The following is a 23,093-nucleotide window of genomic DNA, read 5'->3' as shown; positions in this document are numbered from 1 at the left end:
TCTGTTCAGAAAATCATCAGTGAAAGGGTCACTGGTCATATTTTGACAGCTACTTGGAATCTGAATTGTGTGTTAGTGGTCTAACTACAAATGGATCTTGTGCCTCCAGAAGCCTGCTGCAAAAGTAGTTGGGGCTGGGAGGCGAAGACTTTTGCTTGACATAAAATAATAGACTAATTGGCGTGACAATACAAAATAATTGGTAATATAAAATAATATACATATTTTATGGCATCAATACTCTGGCTTGATTAAACAATTGAATAAATGTTTATGATCACTCTGTAATTCAGATTTTACAATGGTCTTATAACTACAGCAGTGCATACTCTGTGAGGTCCACGGAACAGAAAGCTAACGCTGGCTGTTTCTGCACAGTGAGCCTTTGTGTATTTTTTGCCCCCTTAGCCCTTCCTGAAAATGCACAGTAAAGGAATAGGCAAGGGAAAATCAAGCGTATACCACAGAAGGAATGAAATAAACTACAGCGCTCGAGACAGGAGAAGATGGGGGATGAGGATAATGCTGTAGAGAGGATAAATAGGGACTGGTCATCTGCTGCTTTCCAAAGCTTGAACGTGAATTGACTTATTAGGTAGCTTCTACAACACAAACTTGTGCTTGCTCACCAAGTACACAGCTGAATTTCAGGATATTGTGGAGACCAAAAACTTTCATGGCTCTAGAAAGTGATCAGGCAAATATCTAATTAGATATTGGATTAGACAAAAATCTCCCAAATGTTAAGCAGAGGTCTGCCAGCTCACGCTGGCAGCAGGATGGGTGTGCTGAGTTAGGCAGTGCTGCCTGCTTGCTCTGTCCCTGTATGCTCTGGGTGTCATTGGAGCCGTTGTTTGACAAAACACAGCTTGATAGTTCTCCGGTTTGAGTCAGGATTCCTGTTTCTGCTGTAAGGTGTTGTGCAGGTGTATGTAAGAGAGAACCTTAAACACAAGTTTTTATGAAACCTGGAGCACTTCCTTCCTCTGAGAGATGAAATGGTCAGGTAGGGAAATCATATGGCTATTTAAAAAAATCTGGGCAAATCATCTCTTCCTGTCCCCAGTTCTCATTAAGCAGGATCCAAATGTCAGCCGAGGCAGATGAACCAATTCTTTGTCTGAGGACGAGCCTCATGGTTTCTCCTTTAAATTTCTTCCAGCCAGAAATGCCTTTTAAAAAGATATTTCAATTAAAACCAGATGAAATGGAGATGCCTGTAGAAGGCTATTTGATGTGCTGTTTGAGACTGCAAGGACTGTGCTTGAGATAAGTGTTAAGACTCAGTATTAGTACACTGATGAATAGTAACTAGACATACTTTAGGATTTGTAGTCTTTCAGCTCTACGTCATTAATTTTTCTGGCTCATATCTTAACTCTACTTATCCAGGTATGATTTTTTTTTTTTAACAGAAGTTTCCATTTCATCAGCCTAATATCTATCAAATAGGGCTTGAAAAACCTGTGACACAAAACGACTGAACAACAGATGCTCAGTGTCCTTTGAAAATCAGAGCTGTAGTTTTTAGGGACAAGTTGTACAAAGGCTTTAGACATAGCAGAAATCAATGCACTGCTGTGAGACTGGAGTGTTTTGAAAGACCACTTTAGATAATCTGATTTGGAATGTGTATTTTTTAAAATGCATAGTCAGTGACAATACATCAATATTATGTTATTTAACTGAGAATTCTTTTGTTTGTCTCCTCATAATTCATGAAAGTCATGGAGCAGAATTATGCATGAGAAGAAATGGCGTAGGTTTCAAATATATAACTAGGTTGTAAAAGAGAAGTATGTTTCTTGGCAGAAAGCATTTGTAAAAGCATGCATTGCTTAATGCTCTTATGAAGCTGCCTTTTGTTCACTGTGCGATTCCTGCAGGTATCTGAATGTAGCTGGCCAGTACGACAGGCGCCCAGTCTGCACAACCTCTATGCCGTCTGTAAGAACATGCACAACTGGCTACAGCAGAACCCCAAAAACGTGTGTGTCATTCACTGCATGGTAAGTACACCAGAAAGTAACCACACTTTTAGACCTATGAGTCATAAATCATATTGCATGTTGCATGTCTACAGTCTGTGTATAAGGATGGTGACAATTTCTAAAAGAATAAGAAATGTAATAAAATGGACCCCTATAGAAAAGGACATTGCCTTCCATGCACAGCCACATAGCCAAGTTGGAAGACCTAACACTGAATGAGAAGCAGGAATACAGAGCAAGAGAGGTCACAATTGTTCTAGCAGTGAACTACTGAGGTGGAGAGTAGCAAAAAGCTTTGACCTTTACCTGAGAACTGACCATAAGGATTGTCAGCATGTTATGGCTTTGCATTTTATTGTAAGTAATCACGGGACAAAATGCAGCCTCTAGACTGAAGGTTACCAATGGGTGTTGAGAAGAAAACACATAGTTGAGAATTCTGTCAAGCTGTGAAACTGAGACTGTAGTCCCTTGTGGTCACTACTTGCCAGGCCTGGCTGAGGAATTCCAGTTGCCTTCTGCTCTTTGTGCACCACAGCTGAAATGGTTGCTAAATCACCTGTAACAGCTATTCAGTACTGGGCAACTGGTAGATAGGATGCATGAGTGGTGTGATTCTGTATGACTAACTTGTAATTTACCCCACACAACTTTCAATGTTGACAAAAGGAGCAAACCAGAACTCTCCTGGAGCCTAAATCTGGGAGGCTGTCAGCCCTGATCAGCACGAACTGGAAGGAATGGGGCAAATGACTGATCCCAAACTGCATAGACCTTACATGTGCATCTGGCGTTTCTGCCTTGCGTAGCACAGCCAGTGGCTATGGGATATAAATTCCATTCAAACACACATGAAGATGTACTTAATGCCTCTAGTTCTGGAAATCTATCTTAAGAATCAAATTACTTTACAGTCCTTTGAGCAATGAATATCTGAATAATGCTGTAAAGGCCAGGGAGCCCTTTTTAACACTTTCTAAGGAGTCTGCAGAAGCCCACTTAGTTTATATGAACCTGAGAGAGCTTTTCAGAGCAACTGGCAGAGGCTAAATCTTAAAAAAGCAAATAGCCTATTAACCTTGAGCACGTGCTCAAGCTTACCAGGTTATTGGCGTTTGGGTCAGTTCTGGTATGGCAAATCCTACAGTATAGCTGGAGTGCCTAAAACATCTCTGAAATAAGTAACTGCAAGGAGCCTGTATAACTTTTCCACTTGTTTCAGACTTTGAGGGTGACCGCCTGCCTGACAGGGCAGCAGGCTCCTGGTCCTTCCTTGTAGATGAGCCTTGACTTCTGGGGTCTTCTGTCACTTACTGAGCAGGCTCTTGTACCTGTTGCTGCACCATGAACGTGCATACAAAACCAAGCAGGCATCAGACTTGGATTTTGATGGAAACTGGTGGAAGGGATTTTTCTTTTTGTTTGTCTCCAGAGCTGGGCTATGGTCTGTTTGGCTCATCACCTCATGGTCCTGGCTATAGCAGGGACCCACGGTACTGGGGGTACTTTGATTTTCTCCTGCTCTTTCTGGATTTTTGTTTTTTTTCATCAGTCTGACTTGGCAAACACAATTCCCTTCATTATCACCCTAAATAAAATGTAGACTTATTCAGGGGCAATCTGTAGGTTGAGGGCTCTGGAGCTGTTTGGATGAGGGAGTCTTGGGTATGATTTTTTTTTTTCTTCCTTTGTTTGTGAACTCTTATAGGTTAAGTTTCTATTAGACGACTGCCCATAGCTGTGGGACGGGTGTACTCTGACCCCTGTGGACAGTTCCAGGCCTATGTTTGAAATAATGATAATATTACAGCTTGGGAGCAGCCATGAAACACCAACATTTCTAGACAAAATGTACTTCTGGGCTTTCAAAACAAGTCTGTTCAGTCCTCAGACTGCTTACTGGGCATTATCTTAGCTTTAATCCAGGCCAGTGCTTGTCACTGAAGTCCCAAGTATTAAACGAATCACACAGCACTGGAAATTCCTCCTCATCATGCAGTCTTAATCCTAGTCTTTCTGGAGAAAATTATTTTATGTGACTTAAGAAAGAATGGAGAGTGTTCTGCTGAAATTTAAAGGCTGTCTCTGATACTTATGCATTTTTCTCGTCCTGCCCCTTTCCTTAACAGGATGGCCGTGCAGCCTCAGCCGTTCTGGTCAGTGCGATGTTCTGTTTCTGTCACCTCTTCTCTAATCCAGGCCCTGCTATGCAGTTGCTGAACACAAAGAGACCTGGAATTGTACTGTGGCCGTCTCACAGGAGGTAGAGTATACTGGCTAAACGCTACACAAGCAGGCTATATTCCTCGCACTAAAAACTGCCCAAGTACCTGATGTGTGTGTTTTGGCAATGTCTTCCCAAGCCCTAGGCTGAGATAGGCATTCAGATTTCACTTTGTTCCCCAGAAATAAGTATTAAAGTGGTGATCAGGTGCTGGAACAGGTTGTCCAGAGCGGCTGTGGAATCTCTGTCCTTGGAGGTCCTTTGCTGTGTATCGCCCCCAGCAGCATAATCCAATTCTGAGATACAGCTTTGAAGCTCTGAGCAGACAGCTGGACCAGATGATCTTCAGAGGTCTCTTCCAACCTGAATCATTCTATTATTCTATAAAATAATGTATGTGACCTGAAGTGTGTATGTGCTGCATGCCCCAGTCTCTCTACCCAGGCCAGCCTGAAGGTGCATGAGCAGTACTGAAAACTCCAGAATTCCCACTGCAGCATGAGCAGTACTCATGCGTGAGAGAGAGTACTTAGCTTTGACAGGTCTTAACTGATGTTTATGGCCACTTCCATTTTACCCATGCTGATATAACAGTAATGGAGTAACAAAATCAAATATTACAACAGCTTTGTTCACTAGTTCAGGAAAGTTGACAAACCCGTAGTTAACAGGGCCCGGGTGAATCCTCCTCCCTATGTCAGCTTCATCCTTACAGGAGTTTACACTGCAAAATTATAATCTTTTACAATTTCCATTAAGCAGAGGAAAAACTGCGTGTCAGAGCAAACCAAAGATATAGTGTTATGTATAATAATAATGACCTTTCAGCACATGACTAACAAAATAATTCATCTGCTGTGTGCATGTAAAATAGAAGGCAAACTTCCACCGGTAAACCAGAAAAACCGTTGCTCAGCACCTTCCCTCCTAAAAGGTGAGGATAAATGATCTTCAGCTCAGAGCTAAAGGCCAGCTTCCTTCCTCTTGAGCTCCAGTTCTTGTAACTAAACAAACAGAAACGTAGATTTTTGTGCCAGGTGCAAGGATGCTGGAGTACATAGAAACTCCAGTCCTGGAACTGTGAAAGAATCACACTTTCACTGGATTTCAGGGTAGACTTGAAATGAATGAATGAAAATTGGTCACCTGGGATGGAGATTTCAGTAACGGCTTTCTCTGTCTGCAGATATATAGGATACATCTGTGATCTAATAGCAGACAAGCCTGTCATTCCTCACTGCAAACCACTTACTATCAAGTCAGTCACCCTCAGTCCAGTCCCCTGTTTCAACAAGCAACGAAATGGGTGCCGGCCCTTCTGTGACATTCTCAGCGGAGAAACCAGAATCCTTACCACTTCCCAGGAGTATGAAAGAATGAAGTGAGTTGCTGTGATCTCCTACTGTCCTTAGGAGCTTAACACAAGGAGGCTGTAATGTGTCTAATATCTGTGCTGCAGTCATTGCCAGACTGCCTGGTAAATGAAGAAATGCATATATTAATTGAAAGTTGGTGCCTAGTGTTGAAATAAACTGCCAGAGTGAATCTGAAGTTGTCATGCAGTAGGATACCTTCATAGAGGTAGTTCAGTGCTGCGCTGGTTTTTCCTGTGAAATGTTTTCTGTTTCAACTAAGCCTAACATTAAGCAGAGCACTGAATACACCTTCTGTTTGCTTGGCCTGAACAAGATGATAGTTTTTATGTTGACATTGTTGAGGGGTGGTAAAGGCATTGTGGAAGGGAGCTTAACTGTGGATTTCCTTCTCTTCCCCTCAAAGAGAATACCGTGTGCAGGAAGGGAAAGTCCTAATTCCACTGGGAGCCACTGTCCATGGAGATGTTGTTGTTTCTGTCTACCATATGAGATCAACCATCGGGGGCCGCCTTCAAGCAAAAGTAGGACTTTGTTTAACTTCTCTTGCATAATAGAGGCGATGTAGCTAACTAAGAGGTGGCTAAATATGGGGTCTAAGAATGCACATAGCACTTGTGATGAAAGTTTCCTTACTTGACAGTAGACATAACAAAAATTTGAGCAGTGCCAAGTGAAAACAAAGAACTGCATATGGAGAAGTTGATGATGCCTCTGGCATCTCTTTATGGAGATGCTGCCTACTGATAGGGTGTAGGATCCTTCCAGCTGATGTAGAAGACAGAAATCATCCATCAGTAACAGGCTCAGGGCAAACCACAACCAAAGCCTCTACCTACGCACTCTAAGAATATGGAAGAAGATATTCTTCTGCTCAAATTAGTATGACTTACTGAGCCTTCACTCCTGCATGTTGTCTGTTTTGCTTGGTGTAGGGCAGCCTTCACCTTTCTTGGTCATTAGGACGAAAGGCAACCTGTGTGGATTGGTCAGTCATGGGGATAGGAAAGTCTATTTATGCTGCAGGCTGGCCAGACAGCCACCCTCTTCATAGCCAAAAAGCCTATCAGATCAAGGTACTGGGAGACAGTGGAAACGGGAGAGAATAGAGGGATGCTGGTTTGAGCACACACTGGTATCTCCTTTCTGTAATGTACGAGCAGCACTGGAAGTGAAAATATGTATTGGTCCATGTTGCTCTAGGCTTTGAGACAGACTTTAAAATGCTGTTCCCTGGCTCTTGTAATTGCAGAATAGGAATTTAGAAATGCAATCTGTTCAGATTGAAAACTTGGATCTGCAAAAGCTGAATCAGTAGTTGTCATACACTAAGTTGCTCCATTAACCTTTTGTAGTGATGAGGGTTGATTGGCTCGCTTGGTGAAATAACATGTTTAAATTGTAGTGATTTAAAGCACAAAAAATGAGGGAAGAACCAAGTTTTGTCCCACGTGCTTTGAATACGACCTCATTTGCTCCCTGCAGATGGGTGCTGCATGGCTGGTCAGGCAGAACAGCTCCCAGACTCCCACAACTAACCGGGTGTGGCGGCTGCATTCTTGAATGGTCGTTTTATCCACTGATACTTTAATCTGTGATCTTGATAATTTTCCTGATGATATGTTCGAAACCTTAGTATTAAAGTTGCAGAGTGACCAATGAATGTTTTGGGTTTTTTTCTTCTTGATTTGTAATTGGTGGTTTGCTGTACAGCTGATGCTTCACTGAAGCCTCTACTGCAAGTTAAATGGTCTTACATTTTCCTGTGGTACAAACCTGTTGCTCCAGTGTATTTGGTGGAAACAGACATTGGTTTCATTTAAGAACTAAAATGTCAAGAAGATTCCAGAAATGAAGACAAGCAGGGGATGAAGACATATTCCTAAACACTGTGAAGGCGCTCTGCTGTGTGGAGGCAGCAGCAGCAGAATTTAAGGCAGATGGAAATATTTGGGTTTGAGAAGGGAAAGCTCTGCTTTCTGTAGAACAAGCAGAATGAGTTAGCTTATATAGCAGTTATAATTAGTCTATATAGTAACTGGTAGTAAGGTAGACTTAACTGTCTGTATGTGCTATAAAGAAATACTTTAATGAATTTAAGCACTTGTTCAATCTGGTGCTCTGTGTTTTTTTCAGATGACCAACACACAAATATTCCAAATTCAATTTCATACTGGATTCATAGCCCTGGGAACAACCACACTAAAATTCACCAAGTGAGTATTTTAAGCTGAACATTAATCAAACCTGAAGCGTAAAAGCCTTATGAAGGCTGAAGGAGAATATTCACAGATGAAATCTGAAAAGTCTGTGTGCGTGCATATATTGAAAGACTTTATTTAGCTTTGCAGAAATATCCTTTCCTTTTTTAATTGAACAACTCTTGTCCCTGTTTAGGCCTGAACTTGATGCCTGTGACTCTCCAGACAAGTATCCTCAGCTCTTTCATGTTATACTGGAGATAGAAATACAATCTACTGATAGGCAAACCGAATTAACTCCCCCATGGGAGAACTTCACAACAAAAGACATCAATCCAACCATTCTCTTCTCCTCTCATCAGGAGCATCAGGACACTCTTGCTTTGGCAGGTAAGAGCTGCACAGGTTTGCTCACTTAGTTTACATGCTTACCTGCATGGTCAACTTCTCTTTGCTTGAATTTATTTGGTGCTTTCTGCTGCAGGCAGAGGTCCCACTGATTCACCCCAGGATAACATAAGAAATGTTGGACAGAGTGCATTCTTCTCATCTCTCAGCTGGCAAGGTATGCAGACTTGGTCTTCAAAATAAAATCTGCTTCAAACAAGATAAACAACTTCCTCCCCCATCCCCAGAGCATGGAGTCAGGCTGAAGGTTCTGATTGTAACATGTCTTTCCCATTAGATCACAGCGTATTGCTGGTCACACCCTTATGTTGCAACTGAGTGAGAATTAATTTCCTACAATGTCCTCTTCAAATATTGCCCACTTGTGCTCTATATGAGCTACTAATATTGTTCCAGTGTAAAGCTTTGCCCTAGGCCTCCTCGAAGCTAAAACCAAATTTAAGCTGCTTTTTCCTAATGTTGCACTTTATATATAGTGCTATGAGAACATAGGACTGAGAGTGTTTGTCTCAGAGGCCATTTAATAGTGCTGAACACCTTGAAAATATTGAGCTGCTGCTGGATGCAGCATTCCTCTTCTGGTATCAGCACCATGCTAGGTGGGAGTCCAGCATAAGAGATTCTTGTGGACACAGCTAGGAGGGTTGTTTATGTCCCTGCTTCTTTTCTGTGAGCCTTGTTTTGCCTGGATTTTGAGGCATGGCTGGAGATAATCCTGCATGCTTGGTCCTGACCCAGAGACTTGTTCAGTTTACATCTGCAGGCCTTATGCTTGCTGGTGCTTCAGGTTTGAGGAGAGTCAATTAACCTCCGTCTGTGTTTCCTGATCGATAAAGCTGGCTCCTTACAATACAGACCAGAATAGACTTTAAGTTAATCTTTGCAAAGGACTCTCACTTTAAAATCCAGCAAAATGCTGATGTGGTTTTCCCAGTAGCCTTTTATTCTGCATGTAAGATGATTTTTATGGGACCTTTGTGATGACAAAACTAACAGCTACCTAATTTTATTTTTAATCATTGTTTAGATCAGAAATCTGACAAAAGTAGCTCTCACCCCACCTCAGAGGATCGAGCAGCGTTGGTGCATGAGGAAAGCGAACAGTCAGATGACGAACTCTTGTCCCTTTCCAGTCAGCACAGTAATGCCAGCGGTGACAAGCCTCATGGGACCCCAAAACACAGCAAAAAGCAGCAAGAGCCTCCAGTACCACCTCTGCCTGAAGATGTGGACCTGCTGGGCCTGGATGGTAGCCCTATGAGCAAGAGTTTTCCCTCGCAGCCCACTGCTGCCCCCTCTAACTCAGACTTGCTGAATGATTTGTTTGGGGTTGGTGGGCCAAGTTCCCAGAATCAAAGTGGGCAGCCAGCTGCTGAGGAGGCCTTCCATGTAGGGGGACCTGGGTCTGTGCAGTCAACCCCTCGGCGTTCTGCAGCTTCAGCATCCCCATCCCCGTCCCCAAGAGTTGGAGAAGGTAATAGCGGCTATGTCTAGTCCGTGACTTGGTGGAGCACGTGTTTTCAGAATCCGAGCTGGGTGATCTGCTCTAGGCTGTTGGATTCCTCTTGGCTACACTTGTTCCATGAAAATTAAAAGCTGCAAGGGATCCCAAGAGGTCAGCCAGCAATTCTACTTGCAGGCAGGAGTTAGTGCATCTTCTCCATCAAGAAAACAAACCAGATTATCTAGTTTGTTCCCTAAAGTCTCTACTGGAGTTCAACCAAGTGTTTGGTTGGCTCCTTACACTGACAGCCACTGGAGACAGTCAGTTTTGCACTTCCTATGTGTCCAATAATGCATATGAGGAGAATAAGTATCACTTTAAAAAACAGAAAAAAGCCTCTCAGGCTTTTGGGTAGACCCATAGTAGTTTGAATTGAACTTCTTTTTTAACTTAGGAGGTTTGGAGCTATGATGCTGGTCCTGGACCATGAAATATGGCTCCACAGTTCTGCTGTTTCTGGCCTTTCTGCAGATTAAGATAGGCAATATGTGATGATCATTTTTCTTCTTCAAAGCCAGGCTGAGATCAGGCTGGCAGGAGGAGTGGTTGTACAGATATTAGAAAGAGGGATCTATACCTGATTCAAAGAGCACAGCATGCTTATGTAACTTTTTTCTCAGCAACTAATAACCTAATGCATTTGCAACACCTGCCAACTTTCTTGTACAGAAATGTTTTGGTTTGTTTTTCATTTTGGTAAGGAGGTGCAGCCTTGTGTGATGCTGGGGCTGACACCAGTAGCACCTACCAAAAATTGGCCATGCAGCCAATTTATGAAGATTGTTCTTGAGTTCTCCTTTCTCGGCTAGAATAAAAAACCCTGCAGGCTGGGGGAGGTATGTCTGCTAGTACACTCAAACACCCAATTTGCCTATGGTGTTTTCTGAAGTGAAAGGGACAGGAGCAGTTAAAATCTCCCTTCACAAGTCTTGGTACAAGAAGGAAGGAGGAGACTGAATATTGGAAGCAGGAGAGGGGAGAAGAATACAATTTTCAGTGGAAGAAATTAGGGCACTTGTATATGGAGAAGGCTCATCTTGCTGACTGTTGTATGCTCAGTCTAAGAGCTTTCACCTGGGGGTGGGCAGGTTGTAGAGACATGTACCTCACAAGGCAGAGGAGCAACAGTATCAGGAGAAGACTTTTAGATATTGTTGTTGAGCAGCATAACAACAGCAGTTGTATTGTGCTGCTTTGCAGGGGCCAGACTGGTGCTTAAAAGGGATAGGAAAGGCATGACACAGCTCAATTGTCCCAGGCCAGGAAAGCAAGAATAAAAACTTGGGAGATAGTGAAAACTAGTAATTTATTTACATTACTCATTGCTGAGGATACTTGTTAATGATGATAATCATTATTACAATGCATAGAGTCTCAGAATTGTATCTTTCTTATAGTAATGTGTATTGCATATCTGTTCAAAATACCTTAAAATTGTCAGCAAGTAAGAGTTTGAGTGAATTCATAGGAGTGTATTTGTTAGTTGGATTTGCTGGGTTTTTCTACATGAAAGGCAGTAAGCTAAACAAATTGATCAAAAATGGAGTTTGAGCATCACTTGTTACAAAGTCCAGTTCATTCTATGTAGGAAAGATACTAGTTATTTTCTAAAGTGATTTCTAAAAGATGGTCCTCTTACCCTCGACATGTATAACCTTTGACAGCCTAAAATAATCTTAGACTGCGTTCAGCTCTTGAGAGGAAGCAGGAATTGTGCCAGGGTGCTAACTCCAAGCTCCAGGCTGTCCCTCACTGTCCATTTATGTATTGGCAGTATGTGCAAGTTGAAACCTCATCTGAAGTGTCGAAGTATCTAAATACTCACTTTGACTGCTCCTTTCATTGGAAAAGACAGATGGGATCAACAAATGTGTTGCTGTAACCAAGACGTGTGGCTTTCTATGTCCCCTAGCATTTGGCTAGGGTACTGATATTTTCCAGTTGCTCTCTTGCAGTCGCATGCTGTCTCCTATTTGGTATCTGCAGGTATTAGGTTTTCTTGTCCACACATGGCTGTCTTTTCCCTGAAGCATGTTCATTGTACAAGTTAATGATTTAGTTTTCTCAAATATGTTTTTACAGCAACTGCCTTTGATCCATTTGGAAGTAGCCCGAAGCAAACTGGTCCAGACCTCCTGGGTTCCTTTCTTGGATCATCAACTGTCCCTGGTGATCCTTTCCTTCAAGCAACAAGAAGTCCTTCACCAACTGTGCACAGTGATCCCTTTCACATGGGTAAGAAAGTGAGGCTTTTCTAGTGTATTTAAGTAAACATGAAATGCTGCTTTTAAATAGTGAGGGAGCTACTAAGTACAAACTGATGCTTACCATAAAATTACTCTAAACCACAGAAACCCCACAAAACAGGAAAGAACTCTTTGTCTCTAGACTTAAAGCATATTCATAATTTGAAGTGTGGTAGGATGAGACTTGTTTTGCTCAAGTCTTATACTTAATTAATAAGCTATTGGTATACATGAAAAAAGACCATGAAGAATGTTTGCCTGCATATTAATGTGGTTATGAGGTCTCGTTTGAACCAAACTACCATTAACTGAGCTAAACAGAGCATGGCATATTAAGCCTGCTAGAGAAAACACACATCCTTTGGTGATTTTAGTTACAGGCATCTGCTTTCTTTAGATCTGATAGTAATTTTGGACAAATTCACAGTTGAATTTGACTCTTATTTGAAGAGAAGGAATTTTTTTTCTTTATTGAACTCTTTTTCTTCTGTTTGTTTGAAATGTCCCTTAGTTGTCCCCTTCTCCGCCATGCTAAAGCTGAATGTTGTAAGCTCCTCTGAAACACATTCAAATATTAATTTGTTTGTGTCTGATCATCTAACACGTGTCCCTTGGGGGCAACAGTCTCACTGGAAAGCCAAAATGACAAAGAAGGGAACTAGTGTGCTGCTGGCACTGCATGCATCCTTGCTTTGCCAAACTTGGGTATTGGATATTAACTCTGTGAATAAGGCGGTTGGGTCACACTTGGAGCTGGCTGCACTGAGAAGAATGACGAGGTATTAAATTACAGTGCTAGTATCTGTGGATAATGAACTGCTGGCAGGGTGATCTGTGTATATGTACAGGGTTAAAGGAAGGACTCTTGTTCTTTCTGGTTTACATCTGTGTGGGCTGTTTCACTGTATTTGTTTTCTCCATCCTTGCCTTTTGCATGTAGAATATTTCCTTGGGTTGAGATGTATTCAGAAACATTAAACTCCATGTGTTATTATGGTGGTAAGGCTTTTATAAATAAGTACATAAAGCCACCATAAAATGAATGCTATAAATCTGCATCCTTCCCTACTCACCTCTGTATAGTATGAGATCAGAAATAAATGTTAAATTTGTGATGCCCATCATGGGGGAGAAGTTCAGTTCAAATTAGCAAATGTCTCTCTTCCTGCTTGCCCCCAGCCCTTCCTTAGACACTGGATTATGTTGGGTTTGCTCTACTAGTTTGAGATATTTATATGTAATCCTTCTGCTTAGCTTCTAGCACACCAACAGTTTCCATACAACCAGATGTTTCCAGTGGTTGGGACTGGCCCAACAAACCAGGTATGTATCATAAAAATCTAGGACACTTAAGAAAAAACCCCTTAAGGAGCCCTGAGAGAGGAGAGGCAGATGGAAGATGCTACCACTGACTGCACAGAACAGATTCCCTCTTTGCTGCTTAGTACTTTGACTAATACAACAAAACATCAATCATGATAGCCTCATCTCAGTGGCAGCAGGTATGCTGCCTGTTGTCCTGGTCTCCCAGTCATCCAAGTGAGTATCTGGCTAGAGGCTACCAAACTCTTTCTCTTAAAAAATCTAGGTTTTCTTCCTCAAGAAACAATGGCCTAAAACAGGACAGGTGCTCAGTGAGGATGTGCATATTTGTGTTTCATTCCAGTGTAGAGCCAAGAGAATGACCTGAGAAGTCCTATGCATTCCTGGGATTTCACTAAATAATAGCATGATTCTTTCTAACCTTGGGATGTTATATACATCTTATCAAAAGTTGCTTCCTGACGGCTTTTAGTTCTTAAAATATATCCATTTGTCATAATTACTCTGTCACTGCAGACAGTCTAGGGAACATTCTTGTTGCTGAGCCTAATTGTGAGTGGGTGTGCAACTAGTCTGGGCCAACGCTGAGTTGAGACTGCTTAGGAACCTGACAATAGTACACTTAATTTTAACAGCAGTCTTCTAACATGTGACTGAGCACTGAGGAAAAGCTGCACTCACGTAAAAGAGGGATAAAAACTGAGGGTGTTTTCTTTTTTTTTTTTTTTTTCTCCCTCTAAGGTGGCCTAGGTGTGGGAAGTAAGTCAGCTGCCACCAGTCCTACAGGATCCCTCCACAGTACTCCCACTCATCAGCCTAAACCCCAAACACTGGATCCATTTGCTGATCTCGGGACTCTTGGAGCAAGTTTAGCAGGTTTGCACCTTTTATTTAAAAAAAAAAAAAGAAAAATAAACAAACAATAAACCCAAACCCAACAACAAACAAAACAAATACCAGTTTGCTCTGTTTTAAAGAAATAGGATGAATAGCCTGGTATGTGACAGAGAACTCTATCGGTCCGCTAAGCTTGCCTGCATGCTATTGCCGCTTTAAAATTTTTCCTCCTGCCTGATTCTCTAAGTTCTCACAAATCTGTGCTTTTACTGATCCACCAGCAAAAAAACTGCTAGTAACTTGTATAGCCTACCAAGGTCCCAATGGATTGCAAAGTGTAACCTCTATCTTGTAAGTCTAAACAGTCTCTAGCTAAGGATGCTCTGTGTCTAACACTGACTGGACAACTGTTGCTACAGACCTTGCAGCAGTGTCTGGGAGGAGACTTTGGCTCTTCAAAGCTACTGGGGTCCTTGAAGAATTGCTTCCTTCTAGACTTGACTCATTTTTGTCCTTTGTGAAGAAACCAGTGGAACCTCACTAATCTGCCTAATAATTTGCAGTACTATCTAAAAGTGGATTCTGAATCCATTTTCACTTGCACCTGGCTACAAAGGTCTTTTTGCTTGACTGCTTAGACAAGTATTTTCTCCTTGTTTTATCTCAGAAAACGATCAGCAAGGCCTCCATCCCAGTGTTAAAAAGGCCGTTCTGACAAATTATTTAAGTTTTCCTTAAAACCCAGCATGTCTGGCTTCTCCGACTCTGGCAAATAGATTTTCTTCCCTTTGTCACTGCCCTCAGCTCTTTGCAAGCAATTGTGGTTTTTATCTGATATTTGTTTTCTCCTTTGCGTCAGTACCAGCATGGTTCTGGAATTAGGTTTCCCAGTTCCCTCTGCTGGATCGCTAGCTGCTCTGCAGGAGCAAAATAAAAAGTATGCCAAAACCCATGTCAGAGCCATTGAGGTGCTTTTAAAGCATGTATTCTGTAGCAAAGTTATGGAGTTTAAAAACAAATGACTTGGCATCCACAGAATATTTAACCATATTTTTGTTGTTCATTGCTAAGTCAAAAGCACTTGATCCCGTTTCCATGACACGTTTCAGAGCTCAAAGTTGAGCATGGATGTTAGTTTCAAATAAAGCATTAACACTGTGTACCTTCTACCACAAAGTAAGCCAGAGGAGTATCCTCTCAAGTAATAAGGTGCTGAAACACACAACTCTGAGATAGTATTACATCAGCACAGCATAAGGAGATAGTATTTGAACATGTCAACTTGATGTTACCACTGTAACGCACAGCAGCTGTGGTTCCCAGCTAGCTGCATGTAGCTTTCCCTGCATTTCCCCAATAAGCTGCTAATTCCTGTGCAATCTTCAAAGGCAGGTGCTGTTTTTTAAGCAGCTTAGTGACAGAAAAGTTGAAGGGTTTTGCCTGATGTTGCAAAAATAAACTACATTTGTGGCAGAGCTGAAAATAGAAGCCAGCTGCCTCGGGGATTTTATTTATGTTCCCTTTTCAGAAGGCAAGTCGGTATCCTGTTTGCTAATTCCCACTATCACTCCTTCCCCCTACTCTGCAGGTGGCCCTTCATTTGCTAGTAAACCAACCACACCAACAGGCATGGGTGGAGGATTCCCCCCTTCACCACAGAAACCATCTCCCCAGCCCATGGGCGGCAGTGGTTGGCAGCAAGGAGCTGGCTATGGCTGGCAGCAGGCACAACCCAAAGCTCAGCCAAGCATGCCTCATGCTTCTCCCCAGAACAAACCCAATTACAACGTGAGTTTCTCAGCAATGCCAGGAGCCCAAAACGAACGTGGAAAAGGACCAGCCAATGTCGGTAAGCTTTTCAGAGTTCAGCATCCGAAATGTTGGCTCCTTCTAATATTGCTTTAATGCTCAAACACCTTAACAGGCTAGGGTGTAAGCCAGTAAGTCATGCTCATCATTTAATGATACATACAGTTCAACCCTAGTTGTCCTGTCCCAGACTCCAAAGCTTGCTAATATTTAGGAAATCCTTTATTCTAAATGGGCTTCAGTAATAATTCAAAAGTAACATTAGACTTTACCTCTTCTGTAAGAACCTGCATGCTCATTAGCACTGGGAGACTGATAGTGATAAGTGTGGGGGGTGGCTTGGGTAGAAAAGCAGTGTTAAATAAACCTGTATTTTGATAATAACTTCAAATCTTTTTGGTTTTCAAGATTCAAAACCAAAAGTGTCTGCAGATTTTGAAGATCTATTATCTGGTCAAGGTTTTAATGCTCACAAGGACAAGAAGGGCCCCAAAACAATAGCTGAGATGAGAAAAGAAGAAATGGCTAAGGAGATGGACCCTGAAAAACTAAAAGTAAGCAATATTCTTGTTTATGCTCTTACAATCATTCAGTGTGTCTTTTGTTGTCATCGTGCTGGAGGCTGCTTGAATTACTGCCCTTGAAAGGTGGAGGGGGCAGTAAGCCACCAGCCTTCCTGCATTTGAGAGGCAGCTGAGCAAATCTTTTAGATTGTTTAGTCCCAGAAGCTATCCTCCTGTCTTAGCACTTACTTTAGTGTGCAGCCTCCACAGCATTGCTGGATCCCAAGGACCAGGTTCTTTCTCTTATGTGTGCTTTCCATAAAGTAGGTGTCCTTCTGCCAAACCCAGGTTTTGGTAAAATAAGGGATGTTCTCCTTATGATGAGATTGTCTTGGGGCAGAAAGTGAAAACTACCTGCTGTTAGATAATAAATCCACATGCCCTCCCTGGAGATGTGAACATCCTTTGGAATAGATTTAAAACTCCCAAGGTTACATTTCTGCCTAAACCAGACTGTGGCAAACAGTGGCTTGTTCAGTGTTACTGTCAGGGCTGCTGGTCTTCCACATCACTCCAGCTCTGATTAGCAGGCACAGCTAATTGAACTAATCCTCTGTCTCATTAATCTTGCCTTTAGAATTCCCTCATATCTCCTCAATAAATTACCAAACTACAGATCTGTTATGAAGGGAAGGAAATTTAGTCTGTCCCACTCTATATTTGAAATATGAAACAATGAATTATAATTAAAGAAGGATACAGAACTGTGAGGAAAAGCCCAAGCAAACTTCTAGAAAATAGAATGAGTGAATTATTTTCTTTTTTTAACCTTGGGAAAGGTTTTAACCTTTGGAAAGCATGTGCCAGCAACCATGCTGGACATGGACATCAGTCACCAACCAAGATGGACAGCTGTAACACCAAGTGGGCAATACTTTTCCCAACACATAAGCTATACAACTTCAGTGATTCATGAGGTACTACTTAATGTGTGCAACAAGTACCCCCCAGCAAACCAAAGCACCCAGGTGATTCTCCCTTCCCAATACAATTCCCTTTGCCCTGATGCATTTTGTTTCATTGAGTCACTTCAGTTCAGCCTGGAACTGTTAAATCTATTCAGGCTTTGGTTTTCACATTTACTTCCCTTTCTTCCTCCTGTTCCCCAGCTGTAGGCCAAGATGGCAACCAGTAAGGGGGATTACATCATTTAGGAAAGTGGACTACCTATTGCTTTATTTGACTGCTGGATTGCAGGTAGCAAATAGACACATGGAGAAAATTGAGGCTTCTGACTTTAGAGCTTAAAAGGATTTGTATTGAAGCCAACCTCCAATATGAGTCTTTAGAAGACTTGACTCTAGACATGCACAAAAGATACACATCCACAGCAGAGGTTAGTTGAGCTTACTTTAGGTATGTAATTAAGCTTGCTAAAGAGCCACACAGTTCATTTATCTTTTGACAATTCCATTTAATGATTGTTCATAAGCGTTACCAACTCAGTATTTTTAGCAGGGATGTTGCTCAAGGTGTGTCTTAACTTTCATGCAGTGATATAAAAATTGACAAAGTAGAGACCGAAAATATTGTCCAAAGCTTTTCTAAAGCTTGAAAAGAAACATAAGATGTTCTTTGGAGTCATTGCTATTCAAATGAAGAAACTTTTTCCTATCAGAATATCTAATGTAAGGCATAAATTGAGACTCTCGTTCTTCCTTCTAGGTCCTGGAATGGATTGAAGGGAAGGAGAGAAATATAAGGGCCCTGCTGTCTACAATGCATACAGTCTTATGGGCAGGGGAGACCAAGTGGAAACCTGTTAGTATGGCAGATCTTGTAACACCAGAGCAAGTGAAGAAGGTCTACCGGCGGGCAGTGCTTGTCGTTCATCCTGACAAGGTAAGGTTTTCCTAGTTTCACACTGTTCAGAAATTGTCACTGTTCTCTTAATTATGAAGTGTTGAATGTGATTATTTAATTTATTGGTGCAAACAGCTTTGTAGAAAGTAGTAGTTAAGATTTTTGCTAGTTTCTGAAAAGTGAGAACTGTAACCACTCTTAGCCCCAAGACTGTGCTTGGTACATGCTGCTCCAAGGAACAGACATTCAGGTCTTCAGCTTTTGTCACCCTCACTTTGACTGTAAGCCATACTGGTGGTGAACAACAGTCCAGACTATTCTGCCTGCTAAAGGAGGTGGGGGTGTGACAAAGGCATATGAAAGGACAAGGATCTTAACCTGATTTTTCCATTTTAGAAGTTTGATTTTTATCTGATTATCCAACTTGTGGTTTGTGAACTTGCTGCTTATACTTGCCAACCACGGTGCAATGATACCATCTGGGAAACCCTACGGTGATGTGGCCTCCACTCTTAAGGAAATGGAGGCCCTGAAAGTTTCAGGGCAGTGGCCAAGGCTTGAGAAGATGTGGGCTGCCTAGAGACTTGCAGTAATACTGCTTTTATCAAGAAACTGTGTCAGGTGGCAGCTCCTTCCCTTCAGTGAAGGTAAAATGCCTCTTGCAAAGCCTAGGTGAAATATTTTTGTCCTTGGGGCTGCAGTGCTTTATCACACTTGGGGGGGCTTATCAGCTTTGAGAAGGAGAAAAGCTGAAGAGCCAAGAAATTCTTAAGCTGTAAACAAGGTAAGCAGCCCTTAACAGTAGCTCATTCTTTCAAAGAATAAGGGAAAACCATTTGTGGGGAGTGAACGATAAGAGCTTGAGAATCTAGCTGCTCAAATGTCAATTTTTTGTAGTCTGATTTGGTTAGATGTGATATCCCTCTTTCTGTTTTTATTCCAGGCTACTGGGCAGCCATATGAACAATATGCAAAGATGATATTTATGGAGCTAAATGATGCCTGGTCAGAATTTGAAAACCAAGGACAAAAACCCTTGTATTAGTTACTTCCTCAGTCTCCACTACAGACCTGTGCTAGTGCTTATATAGTCTCTTGTCACAAATGTCACAGATCAACTGAACTCTGGCTGGAAGTTCAGAAGTTTCAGAAAACTAAGAGCCTAATACTTATCATGAAGAATGAGAGAAAGGTTTCCTTATACTTGTATCAAGAATCCTGAGCTCAGAGGAACTCTAGCCACCTGGCTTGCCATATGAGAGCCATGGGGCTACAGTTTCTTGTAACTTTTGTATTTTTCTTTGGATTCAAGTGGGGTGAGAGAACACATTCTGGGAAAAGGTGGAATTGTTCTGTCTCTGGCACAGTATTGCTGGCAAATTTCCTACTTTTTTGTGATATGGCAACACTTCAGTTGAGTTCAATAACTGGTGGTAAAGTCCAAACTTCGACGTACTTTCTTCCTAGATTTGGATCAAACTTTATCAAATTTAAGTGCTCAGATGTGGATTAGGCACACTTGTAACTGTCACCATTTGCTGCTTAATTGCTCCTATAGTATAGTATGCCTGAATAGAGACAAAACTGAATCCGGGGTTAGATCAGTGTGACATTAACACTGTACTTCACCTCACAGTCCAGCAGTGAAATGTGCAGAAGAAATTCCTCAGCATTATGGAGCAAGTGTTTTTTAAAGCAAACAACAAGTAACTGAGGTTAAACAGCACCTTGTTTGTTTGTTAAACAGCAGTTCGGGGGGGGGGCGGGGGAGGTAAATGAGTGAGGAATGAGCATGTACTGCATTTCCCATTAAGTTCTCGTTAATAGCTTGAAACCATCAAACAAAAGAAATACCAACAAACTAAAACTCTGCTACAAAGTTTTAGAAACTTTCCAGTCTACACATAACACTTCCCCTCCTGAAGGTTCGGCAGACTTTTTCCAGCCCACTTGTGTCACCTCTATGCCTTTATCAGAGCACTTGGCAAAGGCTCTTGGCAGAATGCAACCTGTTGCAACTTCATTTCTCAGACCATGGTGTACAAGCTGTCATGTAGACATGGTCTGATTTTTGAGGTAAATACAGTGCAAATTGATTATCTTTAAAAAGTTTATATTGGACAAAAGCAATAATATCACAAGGAAATATCTCTGATAGTAAAGCTGAAGCATCTTTCCTAGTTAAAAATCAAGTTATGCTCTTCACCCCAAATTCTTCTATTCTCCTTTTTGTAGAATAACTATAGTAGCCTATTTACCAGCATGTTGTATCTGTATTTGAGCTTTGAAAAGGCAGGTATATTCAGGCAGGAAATAATTTGTATTTACTGCTTAAGGAACAGGTTGCCATCTGATGAGAGTCTTTAAAGCTGGTGGTTTTTAAAGACAATCCACTTGTTGCACTTAATTTTCAAGTGGCAAAACTTACTGCAAAGACAGTGTATCACAGTACATTGCTTTCTGTATAAAAGTCATCCTTTTGTTGTATTGGCCCATTATTTACTACCATTAATTGAAAATGTGAAACCAACACGTAGGTCTCCTTTTATATAAAAGACCTTAAGATAATAGTAACAAACTGGATGTTATTTATTAATGTTTTGATCCAGTATGTGCTTGTCTTATTTAAAGAGATAACTGGAATGTGAATCATGTTCCTGTGATTTGTTGGTTTATTGTTTCTCATTCACATTTGTAGATATTTGTGACCTATACCTATATAATAAAAAGGATCTCATTACTATAATGTACTTTTTTTAATAATGAAAACTACATTAGCTTTGTATCAAGTCTGTCATGGCACATAACTCTGGATACTCATATGTCCACAAAACACAAATTCATCATTAAACTTTATCTACCAAAAGAAACCCTACCCCACTGAAGCTTTGATTACTTCCATCCCTGATGTTTTTATGGATGCATGAAAGTATTAGGACGTATGTATATCAAAATAGTTCACTAAAAAAAAAACTTTCTTGTCATATCTTGTAGTGACAGAGGTTATCAATGTTCAGGTTTACTGCTTGACTAAATTATTGTACTTTTTGTAAATACAGTATATACTGAATGGAATTGTGACTGGTCTAAAACATTTGTATATACATTAAAAACCTCAGATTAAAATTCAGGTATCTTTTGTGATTGTGGGGAAAAAACTCTACCTTCTTGCTTTACAAACAGTTCAGAGTAATTTCTCTGCAAATGCTGGATAAACAATAACAAATCCAGGGATGTTAAATGGAAACTTCTTTTGTCTACAATGCCTTATATGTACAACTCATACCTCTGTTGCTCCAGTGCAGCATTGGGTGGGACCTATGTGCTACACATAAAGGTAATCATAAATTACTTGGTCTAGAAACAAATACTTCTTTTTCCTAGAGCTAACAAGCTACATGAAGAAACCAGTTCCCATTACTGCAAGCAGATTATAAGATCAGTAAGGGCTTCATTTAGACGTTTGCACTGGGGAAAGATGCAGCCTTTTGTGCTTACAAGAAAAATCCTTCAACCCAGCTGAAACAGAAGGTGGTAACTTAATATGCTTCTACCTTTTGATTGTTTAGACAAGTTAAGTCAGGTGTGTACATATATAGTTATTGTAGGTACAAAGCCGTTTACATTAGCAACAGCTGTACCAAGAGGTAAACTTATATTAACTCCCACAGGTTTTTTGCTTGTTGATGATAGCTGAAGGATTTACAGTATGGGAGGGTACAGTGAAAGGGTGTCCATGTCATTTGCTGTTTGCATGCCTCAAAATAAGCCCAGACATGCTGAGCTTGATTGTTGCTCGCAACTTGTGACTAGACCACAAGGTTAATGTCATACACCAGCTCACATGACACAGGTGCTGTGCCTTGGCCGGTATGAATATTGCCTCTTAAAGTGGTCACTAATGCCATGCAGTAATTCAGTTTGGCATTACAGGTGCTTTTCCCCAATTAAGACATTCTGGAAACAATTTGTCACTTCCTATTCTTATGCTACTACACTTCAGAGACCCACAGCCAAGCAAGTCAGCAAACTCAGCACCTAACAAAATTTTCATTTAGCTATTTAAGACTACTGTTTTAATTAGACAGCTTTTGTGACTCTAAATTATTTAAAATTAATAACAAAAGCAAGAAAAAAATCTGTATCAGAGAAGATATGAAATGAGAAGAGCTGAGAGCCAGAGATGAGAGATATCTAAAGAAAATCTCCCTCAGGAGGTATGTCTAAAGGGCTGTGCAAAATCTCCCTCAAAAAAGCTGTTTTTGGGTCAAAAATGGGGTCCCAAAAATCTAAGGCTTGAAAAATACTGCTCTAAAAATGCTGATGTGTCCCTCTGATGTGGAGTAGCAGAAGTGCAGGGCCCTGTCACCGGTTGTCGATCCACGTCCTGCAAAGGCACCATATCAGACAAGTAGGCAGCTGGGCCTGTTTTTTGGGGTGAAAATGGGTTTTAAGGAGCAGCCTGCAAAATGGCAGTGAGCGATGGGTGGGGGCTCTTCAAAACTGTGTGTGTGTGCTTAAATCGTGCATGGATATATATACCTGTTTACACATATATACACCTTGCGTAGACGTATATACATATGTTTGTGTGAACATATATTAAACGCCCGCTCCAAGTCCTGACTGGAAGCAGCGAAACACCGCCCCGTAACCATGGCGACGGGCGGCTCGCGGCCCAGCCCCGTCCCCCACCAGCCACCGCTCGCGCCTTAAGGAACGCACCGCCCCCTTTCCCGCGTGAGGGCGGGACAGCCCGGGTATCTCCTCATGGGTGCCGCCGGCCCTTTAAAGCGGGCGGTCACGTGGTG

The 23,093-nt window shown here is 41.5% G+C and overlaps 1 protein-coding gene across 1 annotated transcript in view; it reads left to right on the top strand.

Annotated features, from left to right (window-relative positions):
* DNAJC6 (DnaJ heat shock protein family (Hsp40) member C6) overlaps nucleotides 1-21,408 on the top strand; it is a 40,241-nt gene extending 18,833 nt beyond the window's left edge. The window contains exons 5-19 of the mRNA XM_064454884.1: nucleotides 1,887-2,009; nucleotides 4,121-4,254; nucleotides 5,402-5,596; nucleotides 5,995-6,112; nucleotides 7,725-7,804; nucleotides 7,986-8,179; nucleotides 8,274-8,354; nucleotides 9,225-9,671; nucleotides 11,784-11,936; nucleotides 13,202-13,270; nucleotides 14,012-14,146; nucleotides 15,696-15,956; nucleotides 16,325-16,470; nucleotides 18,145-18,321; nucleotides 19,226-21,408. Of these exons, the coding sequence (XP_064310954.1) occupies nucleotides 1,887-2,009; nucleotides 4,121-4,254; nucleotides 5,402-5,596; nucleotides 5,995-6,112; nucleotides 7,725-7,804; nucleotides 7,986-8,179; nucleotides 8,274-8,354; nucleotides 9,225-9,671; nucleotides 11,784-11,936; nucleotides 13,202-13,270; nucleotides 14,012-14,146; nucleotides 15,696-15,956; nucleotides 16,325-16,470; nucleotides 18,145-18,321; nucleotides 19,226-19,327 (2,415 nt within the window). The 3' untranslated portion in view covers nucleotides 19,328-21,408. The remainder of the gene's footprint in view (nucleotides 1-1,886; nucleotides 2,010-4,120; nucleotides 4,255-5,401; nucleotides 5,597-5,994; nucleotides 6,113-7,724; nucleotides 7,805-7,985; nucleotides 8,180-8,273; nucleotides 8,355-9,224; nucleotides 9,672-11,783; nucleotides 11,937-13,201; nucleotides 13,271-14,011; nucleotides 14,147-15,695; nucleotides 15,957-16,324; nucleotides 16,471-18,144; nucleotides 18,322-19,225) is intronic.
* The last annotated feature ends 1,685 nt before the right edge of the window (nucleotides 21,409-23,093 follow it).

The sequence above is a fragment of the Phalacrocorax carbo genome, chromosome 6, assembly GCF_963921805.1.
Source record: "Phalacrocorax carbo chromosome 6, bPhaCar2.1, whole genome shotgun sequence".
Lineage (NCBI taxonomy): Eukaryota > Metazoa > Chordata > Aves > Suliformes > Phalacrocoracidae > Phalacrocorax > Phalacrocorax carbo.
This window is presented reverse-complemented; position numbering and strand designations above follow the sequence as displayed.